General features: G+C 50.1%; 1 protein-coding gene across 1 annotated transcript; it reads right to left on the bottom strand.

Annotated features, from left to right (window-relative positions):
* Positions 1-311: 311 nt before the first annotated feature.
* LOC103782809 (phosphatidylinositol 4-kinase alpha-like) lies at positions 312-11,144 on the bottom strand. The gene is made up of 8 exons (XM_034948793.3): positions 10,931-11,144; positions 10,724-10,848; positions 9,474-9,555; positions 9,093-9,176; positions 7,708-7,797; positions 5,355-5,474; positions 2,408-2,500; positions 312-542 (listed from the first exon to the last, which is right to left on the bottom strand). The coding sequence occupies exons 1-8, from the start codon at positions 10,997-10,999 to the stop codon at positions 327-329; spliced, it is 879 nt and encodes a 292-aa protein (XP_034804684.3). The 5' UTR covers positions 11,000-11,144; the 3' UTR covers positions 312-326.
* Positions 11,145-11,423: the final 279 nt, after the last annotated feature.

The raw sequence follows: 11,423 nt of genomic DNA, 5'->3' as shown, positions 1-11,423 counted from the left end.
AACCCACTGTTCTTAGAAATGGAGAAAAATGTCCAGGCCCAGTGACTCACACCTATAATCCCAGCACTTTGGGAGGCCAAGGTGGGTGGATCACTTGAGGTCAGGAGTTCAAGACCATCCTGGCCAAAAATGCTAAAACCCTGTCTCTACTAAAAATACAAAAATTAGCTGGGCATGGTGGCAGGTGCCTGTAATCTGGGCCAACAAGAGTTGACCAGCTGGGGCCAGTGATGGCCTTTTATTGACTTTCCACTCATGAGAGATACTCCTCTACTGGGGGAGCTCCTGCTCTTTCTCCGGCCAGTACTCCAGCTGGCTATGGGTCATCAAGGCCAGCATTCATTTAGAAATGAGCCCAGAATTCCACAGTGCTTCAGTGAGTTACCTTTACTGCTAATGAGCATTGTGCTCAGCTTGAACATGGCCTGCGTGTAGTGCTGAGGATGACTGTGGTCTAAAGCTGAATGTAGATCCTGGACCATCATTTTGTTCAGGTCAGACATCTGGCCTGTGGTGCCTGAGAACCGAATCATTCCATACACCTGCAAAAACATTCTCATCAGCAACTAAGCATATAATCCAGGCAATGTGGGTGAGGTTCTGGAAGCCACCAGACCACACTTGTGGTGGCACTGGTGGGTGCCTCGCTGCCCCAAAGTGGAACTCATGCATGCAGAGAGACAGGCTCATTTCAATGATGCTACTACTGATCACAGCTTTTTTTTTTTTTTTTAAAGAACAGCTCCTCTAGAAATGCATGTTGGCAGTGCCACCACTGCAGATGTTCCCCAAGGGTGGGAACCTTGTCCCTCATCATTGTACCTAGCAGTGAGCCCGGGGTCTGACCCATGGTGGGACTGCATGAATGTGAGCTGGATAAATACATTTCCTCAAACTCAATTAATGACTCAAACAACAATATCAGCCTCATTATTATTTTCTGAGAGAGGGAGTCTCGCTCTGATGCTCAGGTTGGAGTGCAGTGGCGTGATCTCGACTCAGTGCAACCTCCGCCTCCTGGGTTCAAGTGATCCTCCCACCTCAGCCTCCCAAGTAGCTGGATTACAGGCATGTGCCACCACGCCCGGCTAATTTTTGTATTTTAGTAGAGACAGGGTTTCACCATGTTGGCCAGGCTGGTCTTGAACTCCTGACCTCAAATAATCTGCCCGCATTGGCCTCCCTAAGTGCTGGGCTTACAGGTGTGAGCGGCCACACCCAGCCCTCCTTACTATTATTAATAATTTTTTCTTTGAGACAGAGTCTTGCTCTGTTGCCCAGGCTGGAGTGCAGTGGTGCCATCATAGTTCACTGCATCCTCGAACTCCTGGGCTCAGGTGATCCTCCTGTCTTGGCCTCCCAAAGTGCTGGGATTACCGGCGTGAGTCACTGTGCTTGGCCAACCTGTCTATTTTTAAAGACAAATATAACTTTTTTTTCCAGAGAGAAGAACATACAAGTGACAGAGTGCTAAGAAGGAGTGAACTCCCACTCGGACCAGGCCACTGATAGACTTTCAGAGTCACCAGGGAGCTTAGAAATGGCATAGACTAGGCCAGGCATGGTGGCTCACGCCTGTAATCCCAGCAGTTTGGGAGGCCGAGGCGGGCAGATCATGAGGTCAGGAGATCAAGACCGTCCTGGCTAACACAGTGAAACCCCGTCTCCATTAAAAATACAAAAAATTAGCCGGGCATGGTGGTGGGTGCCTGTAGTCCCAGCTACTCGGGAGGCTGAGGCAGGAGAATGGCGTGAACCCAGGAGGCAGAGCTTGCAGTGAGCCAAGATTGTGCCACTGCACTCCAGCCTGGGCAACAGAACGAGACTCCGTCTCAAAAACAAAAACAAAAACAAACAAACAAAAAGAAATGGTATAGATTAGCTTCTGAGTTTATGGAGCAGGAAATGGAGGCCCACAGATGTGATGGCACTGGTCAGGCTGGAATAAACTGTGGTGTGGTGGGTGAAAGCCCATGATGTGGAGTTGGAAGATGTGGTTCCAGACCCCACTCCACTTGTGCGACTTTGGCAAGTTACTTAATCTTGGGAACCTCTGTTTATCTATAAAACTGGAATAATAATACATACATCTTACCGAGTGCCCAAGAGCCTATGGCATGTAAGTGTTTGTTACTGCTGTAAAAAAAAGCCAAAAAAATTAAAAACCTTCATTCAGTGTAGCCAAAGTGTACAGAGAGTTACCCTCTTGTGGAAAAAACAAGTAACTGTCATTAACACTCTGGAATGTGCCAAGAATCCTCCTAAAATGTGCTCTTTAAATCCTCCTAAAATATGTTAATTCCACATCACCCGGACGCTTTGTTCATTTTCCACTAGGAAGCAGCCAACAGGCCTCAAAACAAGAGGACACTTTAAAGGACCTAGGGTGCAAGGACAAGAGAGGTACCTCGCCTGCGTAGCGGTTGCGCAAATTCAGGGATGCCATGAAGTTGGAGTAGTCCTTCTTCACACAGGCCGGGCGCTCGGTCAGCTGAGTTGCCTACAGACAGATAACCATTATTTTAGACTATGGCAGCACTATCCTTTTCTCGTGTTTACCATGGCTAAGCCTAAACCCAATTAAGAAGTCACACTCGGATCTGGGGGTTACTATTAATAAAAATCTTCACTGCTGGCAAGTTAATAAAGCAAAATATTTTAGAATACCCAGCAGTTTGATATGTTCCATAAGAAATTAAAAAAAAAAAGTCTCTGGAAGGCAGTTTCTGCTACTGGTAAATAGGCCTTTGCAAGAAAAAGAATCACTAGATTGTGAGAGCAATTGTCACCTGTGATGGAAACGCCATGAAAGCATTCACAGCCGTCTCCTTGAGAGTTGCGTGTGCAGCTTATAAATGTCACTTACAGACCGTAAAGGGGCTGAAGGGGAGAGCCAAGGCCAGCAGGCTCTTAAACATCTGCTGGCTGCTCTTCAGTCTAATGGGAAGAGACAGAAAAGGGTACATCTTGAATACAAAGGCAACCCACAGAATGGGAGAAAAATATTTGAAAACTACCGCCCACCCACTCCACCCCTCCAGCCACTCTCTCTGCTTCAGCCTCAGCCTCCCAGCCCCAGGGCCCCAGTGACCTGGCTTCCTAACCCAGGCTGGCTGCTGTGCCACACCTTTCAGTTCCTGTTCACCCACGGTCACTGCAGAGTACAGCATGCATTGAAAAGGACCTCCTTTCGCATTTCCCTTTAGCATCAGTACTAATGGGGAAAGGGAGCTTCTCAACTGTTTTGAGTTTAGAGGGATTTTTTTTGAGGGGACATGGTGTGGAGAAAGAGGACCAGGAGAAGAAAATACAGATGTTGGGGAACATCAAAATATAAACAAGAACAAAAATACATGATTTTTCTCATGAAATTATTAAACTGGTTTATTTAAAAAAATAGATCATGTAAAACTGCTTTACATTTTCTGGAAACAGTGCGGTCTTTGGCACCAAGCAGGACTGAGTTAGAGCTTGGCTCTGATACTAATCAGCTGTGAGACCTTGGGAAGTCAATGTCTCTGAGCCTCAATGTGCTCATCTGTAAAGTGGGCATAACCCTCTCACAATGTTGTTACACGTTCAATGTAATGACACACACAATGTCCTGGCATGGCAAACAGCACCTGATGGGCAGTGCAGGCCAGCTCCCTCCCTTCCACCATCACTCCTCACTGCCCAGTGCGATCTCAGCTCACTGCAGCCTCCGCCTCCCTGGTTCAAGTGATTCTCCTGCCTCAGCCTCCCGAGTAGCTGGGATTACAGGTGCGTGTCACCACGCCTGGCTAATTTTTGTATTTTTACTAGAGATAGGGTTTCATAAAAAAAATAATAATAATAATTAATTTTTTTTTTGAGATGGAGTCTCACTCTGTTGCCCAGGCTGGAGTGCAGTGGCGGGATCTCGGCTCACTGCAAGCTCCGCCTCCCGGGTTCACACCATTCTCCTGCCTCAGCCTCCCGAGTAGCTGGGACTACAGGCGCCTGCCACCATGCCCGGCTAATTTTTTGTAGTTTTAGTAGAGACGGGGTTTCACCATGTTGGCCAGGATGGTTTCGATCTCCTGACCTTGTGATCCGCCCGCCTTGGCCTCCCAAAGTGCTGGGATTACAGGCATGAGCCACCGTGCCCGGCCCCAGAATTAATCTTTAAAAATTAAAAAAAATAAGTTAGAGAAAACCTAACTTACATCGAATTTTCTGGGGAAAAAGAACAAAATATTTTAGGCAAAACAGATCTTTCACAAGTCAGCTGGCTAGAGTCTAGAAAAGGCTTACAAATGGGAACACATATTCTATTTTATGTAATAAAGCTTTGCTCCTACCACCCCCAAAAAGGAAAAGGCTTATGACTGTCATAAACTCTTACAGTCTATGAGTTCCGCCTCTGGCCTCTGTGGCCACCCAGTGGCAGAGACATCCAGGTCAGGGCACTGATACCTGGTGCCCCGTCAGAGTAGGAGGCCCGGGGCGGGTGGCCCTGCAGGTGCAGGCTGGACCCAGCTCAACCATGTCTGCTAGACTGGTGTCTTTAGAGATAGTGCAGTGACCTCGAGGGAAGTGCCCTGATAGCAAAATGAGGCGAGAAGACACCAGCCTTCTCTGGCACAGCCTCAGGCCCCACAAAAGCCAGAGGGCACTCAGGCCCCTCTCTCCCGCCAGTATCCCAAGGGAGGCCTGTCACCCTTCCTCCTGGGTGCTCAGCCTCTGCACCTCCACATATCCCATCCCATGCTCCATTTGGAAAGAGTTGGGAAGCACACATGGCCAGGCTCTAGATTCACATTAACCAACAAAATCTCTGTGACCAGCCCCAGTCACATGGCCAGGTGGAACTGCCTGCTTTAATCCTATTTAACTCTTAGCTCTAATTTAACTCAGAAAGTATTGCTGTGTGAACCCTCTGTCCTCTAGATTAATCTCTAGCAGAACAAGAAGCTGAAGGCATTCATGTGCAGTTCAGCACCTGCAGAAAACAGAACTGTTCAGGAGTCCAGTATACGCTCCAGGTAAGTGCAACTGTGGCATCGCGCTGCCCGTGTCAGGCGGAGCTCTGTTTCCATCCTCTCAGATGGGGACATTCAAATCAAAATCTGATCACTGACATATCAAGCACTGATCCCCATAAATCCATAAATTTAAAAAAAAAAGCACAATAAGGAAACACTCATTTCAATGGCTACCTCTTCTTTGGGCCAAGGTGCGGCTTGCACCACTACCATTGTCAACAGACATCCACAGCACCCTGCATGTACTCATGTGCGTCATGAAAAGCGACAGCCGAGCTCTAAGCCTTCCCCTGCACTGTGGCTCCTATGGTCTAAGGGGTCACTGCTCTTCAGAAGGCTCGCACATACCCCGAGAGTTGTGTTCTGCTTGTTGTAGCCAGCAAAGTGAAGGATGCTCTCAGTGGCCATGGCCAGCCCCGTGTGCTGGGACAGTCCCGATACCCAGTTCTGATGTTTGTTCAGATATTCCTGAAATAGGAAAAACACATGGGGTTTCAGTTATTTATCTGATTTTTTTAGAGGCAGGGTCTCGCTCTGTCACCCAGGCTGAAGTGTGGTGGCACGATCATGGCTCATTGCAGCCTCGACCTCTTAGACTCAAGCCATCCTCCCACCTCAGCTTCCCAAGTAGCTGGGACTATAGGGGCACGCCACTATGCCTGGCTAATTTTGTAATTTTTTTTGTAGAGATGGTGTCTCACTATATTGCTCAGGTTGGCTTGAATTCCTGGGCTCAAGTGATCCTCCTGCCTCAGCATCCCAAAATGTCAGGATTACAGGCATGAGCCACTGTGCCTGGCCTTGTTATTTCATTTAAAGGGGAAAATAAAACTTTATAAATTAAGGTGTGGGCAAATGGACCAAACACTGGGTTTCTGTCCTGGGTCTGCCCCTCCCTAACTAGCTGTGGGACTGTCAGTAAGTCAAAGCCCCTCTATGACCAGCTACTGCTCATCTGACTGAGGACGAGGCCAATTCCCCGAGCGGCTGTCATGCAGTCACTGCGGTGTTGCACCGTCAACGGGGGAGGGCCATTTATTCTTTCAGCACATCCTTGCTGAGCATCTGCTGTGGTAGCCACCAGGCAAATAAGCTACAAAGCCTTGGCCTTGCGGTCAACAGGCAGGCTGTGTGGCGTGGAGCCTCGGTTCTTTACTGCAGCATACCAGCAGCCTGGTGTGGGTGAACTGGACAGCAGGAACGAAGAACAACACCTGTGTCCACCTGGCCACCCAGTGGGAGAAGGGTGCTGGGCAATGGGATACCTGGCAGAGCCCAGAGGTGTGAGGGAGGCCTCCTCTTTTGGGGACCACAGGGGGCTCAGCCTGCAGGAGTACCAAGGACAAGGGTCTTGAGGGTGGGGGTGAGCCTGGGCCAGATGCAGGCCAGGCGAGAATGGCCTCCAGGGTCACGCAAAGGTGTTTACAGGCGTGAACCAACTAATTCCCTTAAGAAGAAATGTACAGGAGTATGTACATGCAGAATTGTCTCAATGGTTTTGAGGGACTCCTGGGGCTCCAGAAACCCATCCTTGGACACCACGGTGATGAAGAGTGACTAATGATCAAGTTTAAAAGGGAAGTACATTGACCAGATATCCTATTAAAACCAGACTACTCTGGTGGGTGGAGGAGAGGGCAGATTCGGGGAAGGCTGAGGCTGGGCACGGAGGGTGGGGAATAAGCGCACTGCAGGGGAAGTGAAAGGGCAGGCCTGGGGCACGCCAAGGGGACACCTGGTGGAAAAATCAAGACCGCTTCAAGCCTTTTCATTTTCCATTTCCTTCTTAGGCCAGACCTGCGTGAGAAAGTAAAAAGCTCTATCAGCTGCTTTTTTTGTCCACTTAAACTTTCTAGGCATTAGAGGGGGCCTCCCCTCTTCAGACGACAGACAGCCTTGGGACCTGAGGCCCTTTTGCTGTAAATGAACAAAGGGAAATAGTTTCTTGCCACTGCGTTTCCACACAGCTCTCAGGGCTCTTGGAGCTGGCTGCTCTATCCTTCCTGGACTCCACAACCAGAAACACTTTTGAACCTGTTTCATCTTTAAAGTGCTGCCAAGGTAAACCTCACAAGAGTTCCTCTCAGCACACCCACTCTCTGCTAACACAGATTCCTTCCAGAGGTATTTTTCTCATCTTTCATTCCTTTTAAGGCGATTCTTTCCTCTCACACCCTGTGGCATTACATGGTTTACTTCGTGGCCATCTGAGTTTCCAAACCAGTGTTTTTGTCTGAAAGACTCCCATGCACCTACATGTGCAGCTTATGTGAAGTTTTAATGGGACACAAGTCCCCAACTCTGCCTCTGCTCCACCAGCCTTGGTCAGGCCCCCGCCTTTGGGCATAGGTGCCAACAATGCACTTGGCCCTTAGAGATGCTGCCATCTGGCAGCCTCCCACATCCACCACACAAGCCCTTGCTCTCGTGAGCAGGCCCCAAGTCTTGCCACAGACCTGGCACCTCACCTGGTGTGAGCCGTCAGATGCCCTCCTTGTGCCCTGGCCAGCACTGGCCCCACAGGTGCTCCTAACACACAGAGCAGCCTCTGAGGCATCTATTATTCTCAGGCCCTAGACTGATGCTTCCAGTCTCCATTCACACTAATGCTATTTGGATTTTGAGTTCTTCATGTCTCTGTAAAGCTTTTTGGGGAGATTGAAGGAGCTTATGGCGATCGCCTTTTGATGGTTTCAAGTACCTGCAGGTGGGACTTGGTGACGGTAGGCGCCCACTTCATGGCCTCCTGCAGGATCATCGCACAGCGTGCAGCGAAGTCCTTCACAATGCTCTGGAAGAGGGTGAAGCTGCTTCTCAACAACCCGAGGTCGGTTCATCTGAGCTGCCGTAGTGACTGTCATGGGCTGAACTGTGTCTCCCCAAATCCCTATCTGCGCCTTAACTGGTACCAGTACCTCAGAGTGGAACTCATTTGGAGACAGGGCTTTAAAGAGGTGATTCAATTAAAAGGCTGATAGGGTAGGTCCTGATCCAATCTGGCCAGTATCCTTCCTTACGTGTGTGGAGAGGAAATCTGGACACACAGAAATACTGGGGCAGGGAGGAGGGTGTGCACAGAGGGAAGAACACATAAAGACACAGGGAGAAGGCTGCCATTCACAAGCCAAGGAGAGAGGTCTCCACAAAAACCAGCTCTGCCAACACTTTGATTTTACACTTCGGCCCTCAGAACTGTAAGACAATCAATGTCTGTCAAGACATTTCAAGCTGCCCAGTCTGTTGTCTTTTGCTACAGAAGCCCAAGAGACTAGCACAGCCACTAAGTTTGAACCTCAAGGCCCCTGGGGCCAGGAAGCCCACACACACTATGATCTGTAATTCCTGGACAAGGTTTGTGGCAGAATCTACATGAATAATATGTCACAGGGACACTGTGCAACTTGTGTCCTGGGTCTGGGACTGGATGGGAGGGCAGGGTCTGTGTGGCAAAATCCTCTTCGGTGCCACACCACTCTGTGGGAAACTCCCCATTGACAGCTGGTCTGGCAGGGAGGTCCAGAGGTAGGACATGACTCAGCCCAGGCTGAAGGAGCTGTGAGCTGAGTTGCAGTCTTGCCACAGTGAGGGCTCTGAGACCGAGTTGGGGAGAGGAGAGACCCAGTACATCCTCCTCTTTTGGAGTGATTTATTCTGCCAGTTTCCCCATTGGATAGCACAAGTCAAAGGCATGATCCCCTATTACCACAATAACAAAATGTCAGTGCACCTCAGAGAAGTGAAGTCCACCTGAAAATCATGCTTGTGCGACGCAGACTTGAGAGGCTATAAACTGGCTGGTAGCTGAAGACCTCTTTGGCAGCTAAACCGAGAATACAGCTGAGTCAACATGGCTGAGGTGGGAGAGCTGGGCTTGGAAGACAGAGCGACCTGGGGGCAGCCGGCTCCCCTTGCACACGGTGGGGCCTGGCAATGGCTTGGTCTCCTCACTGGGGGACGGGGCCAGCACCACCCACACCTCGAATTGCTGGGGACTGGGTGAGCTCATGCAGGTTGACCATCTCGTGGACATACTCAGGGAACTGTGGTAAAGATGGCCCTTAGTGCAGGGGATCGTGTCGGGCCTACCTCACGGGCTTCGTACGTGTCAGGAACCGTGATCCGGTAGGGGGCGTCGGGGATGTCATAGTAAGGCTGATCCTTGTGAATATCCTGCAAGCACAGCAAGACTCCCTCTTCCAAACTGCCTTCCCCAAGTTGCCACTAGCAACCACATGGGCCACCCCTACCCACCACCTGTCTGTCTGTGACAGGCCTCCATACTTGATGCAACTTACTGCAAAACACCAGGTGGATTTGGGCCCCCTCACCCCCAACTCGACACCTGTAGCATTAATTATGTTCAGGCTTATTGTCAGAGAAGCATGCCACAACACAGGGCGGACAGGGCCGGCGGGGTAGTGGTAGAGCAAGTGGTGTTTGGGCCCTAGGTCTCCTGGGGATACTCACAGCGCTCAGTGACAGAGACAGGGTCTGCAGGATGTCCAGCATGGTCTTCAGCACAGTCCCGCTCCAGAGCAAGTGGGGAAACCTGCACCAAGAGCCGGCTCTCAGGACCAAGAGCCAAACCTCCAAGGAAGGTCTGCTTCTAGGAGCCCCCTCAGCTGCCAGCCCGAGCTCATATCTGCTTCAGGCCAGCTGAAGGAGGAGGTCGGGAGGCCTTTGCAGCAGGATGCCTGGCCTCCTCAGGCTCACTGCAGTAAGGTGAGCAACGCCTGGTCAGAAAGGCTCCCCAGGCCCCTGCCAGACCCACTTCTTAGGGCCAGACATGTCCCAAGTGACCTGCTATAAACCTGACACCAACTGCCTTGGTTATGCACTGGCCAGGACACCCCTCACTTCCCAAAGCAATCCTCTTGGTTTCTGACCAGAGTTCTCCATTATTTCTCACATAATGGAGAAAACAACAGTATCTACCTGACACCCTGGGGTAAGACAGGCCATGGGCTCCGATGGCCCCAGGGCTGAAGGAGAGGTGTCTCTGCACAGCTGTGACCCACCAGTGGCCCACTACTCAGGAAGCCCAGCTCAGACACACGCCACGTGTGTGCTGGACTCGTTCTCGTGACCCCTGGCTGGCTCCTGACCACCTTTGGTGGCGCTGCTGCCTGGACCAGGCACACAGTATCTGCAACAGACTCCAGAACCACTGGATACCTCTGGGGAGCTGCAGGCAGCCTCCATGTGGGTGTTTTGCTGCCTCTGGCCTTCTCACCTTGGAGAAGCTGGTCCAGCCCACCTGTGAGAGTTCTCATCAGTGTAAGGACATGTCCCAACAGGGTCTGCTTTGGCTCCCAGAACGAAGAGTGTACAGCACAGAAGGGTCTGTGTGGGCTTTTGTTCCTGAGAAGCTCAAAGATACTGATTCTACCAGGGGACCTCTGGCTGGGCCCTGGGCTAGAAGATGGTGCACCAGGTCATGCCAGAGTGGGTGGGATTGAGAGACACAGGGATGTGGCACCCAGCAAACGTGCTGTAAGTAACATCGATAGCTCAGAATGAACAGAAGTTTCTGCACCAAAATTCAGACTCTGCAGGAAACTCACGGACATTGGAGGGAGGCTGCATCACCCTTAGGAGTTTTCATTCTGACTCCATTTTTTCCTAGACTAATAATATAAGGATGATTTTTCCCAGCATTTGAAATCACAGAAGTTTATACACATACACACAAAACATTAGCAGGAAAATGAGCTTACTTATCCACCAGACCAGATAGATACTCGTCTGCCACCCTCCTTATCCTCTTGTGGATGTGGTTGAAGTTCACCAACAGGAACTGAGCGTGCCGCTCCAGCTCCTCCTCGTTCTCCTTGGTCTTGGCCTAGAGATGCAAAAGAAACAGGTACCGCAGTGCCCCAGATGCCTCCAGCAGACAGACATGCATTCATGCTGGAGAGGCTTACTTTATCCGCCATCATGTTCAGGAAGGCATCGAATACTTTGTCCGCGACTGCAATCACACACTGCATCATCCCTGAAACGAGAAGGTTTCCACGGATAAGGTGCAGCAACAGAGAGAGAATCCTAGCAACTTTCAATCATTTTCTTTTGAAATGGTTTTAGACTTACAGAGAGTGGCAAAGACAGCACAGAGCTCCCATATACCCTTCACCTAGCTTCCCTGGATTTTAACATCTGCAATAACCAGGCTGATGTGTCAAAACTGAGTCAGATATTGATATAATCCTATTACCTAAACTTCAGACTTCGTCTGGATTTCCCAGGTCTCCCACACATGCCCCGCTTCTGTTCTAGCATCCAATCCAGGACACCAGGTGGCATTTAATCTCCGTGTCTCCTACTCCCCTCCAATATGTGGTGACTCCTCAGTCTGTCAATGTCTTTTGTGACTTTGACGCTTTTGAAGAACAGTTATTTTGTTGAATGTCCCCTAAT

This window comes from Pan paniscus, chromosome 23 (assembly GCF_029289425.2).
Source record: "Pan paniscus chromosome 23, NHGRI_mPanPan1-v2.0_pri, whole genome shotgun sequence".
Taxonomy (NCBI): Eukaryota; Metazoa; Chordata; class Mammalia; order Primates; family Hominidae; genus Pan; species Pan paniscus.
Note: the sequence above shows the minus strand (reverse complement) of the source record. Positions and strands in the feature narration are given on the sequence as shown.

What these genes read in the sequence shown, in the direction of transcription:
- LOC103782809 (XM_034948793.3), bottom strand. Translation starts at nt 10,999, where the DNA reads ATGATGCAGTGTGTGATTGCAGTCGCGGACAAAGTATTCGATGCCTTC. An exon ending in TGAACATGATGGCGGATAAA is followed by an intron (nt 10,849 to 10,930) that starts GTAAGCCTCTCC and finishes TTGCATCTCTAG; the next exon opens with GCCAAGACCAAGGAGAACGA. An exon ending in CTATCTGGTCTGGTGGATAA is followed by an intron (nt 9,556 to 10,723) that starts GTAAGCTCATTT and finishes CTCTTGGTGCAG; the next exon opens with GTTTCCCCACTTGCTCTGGA.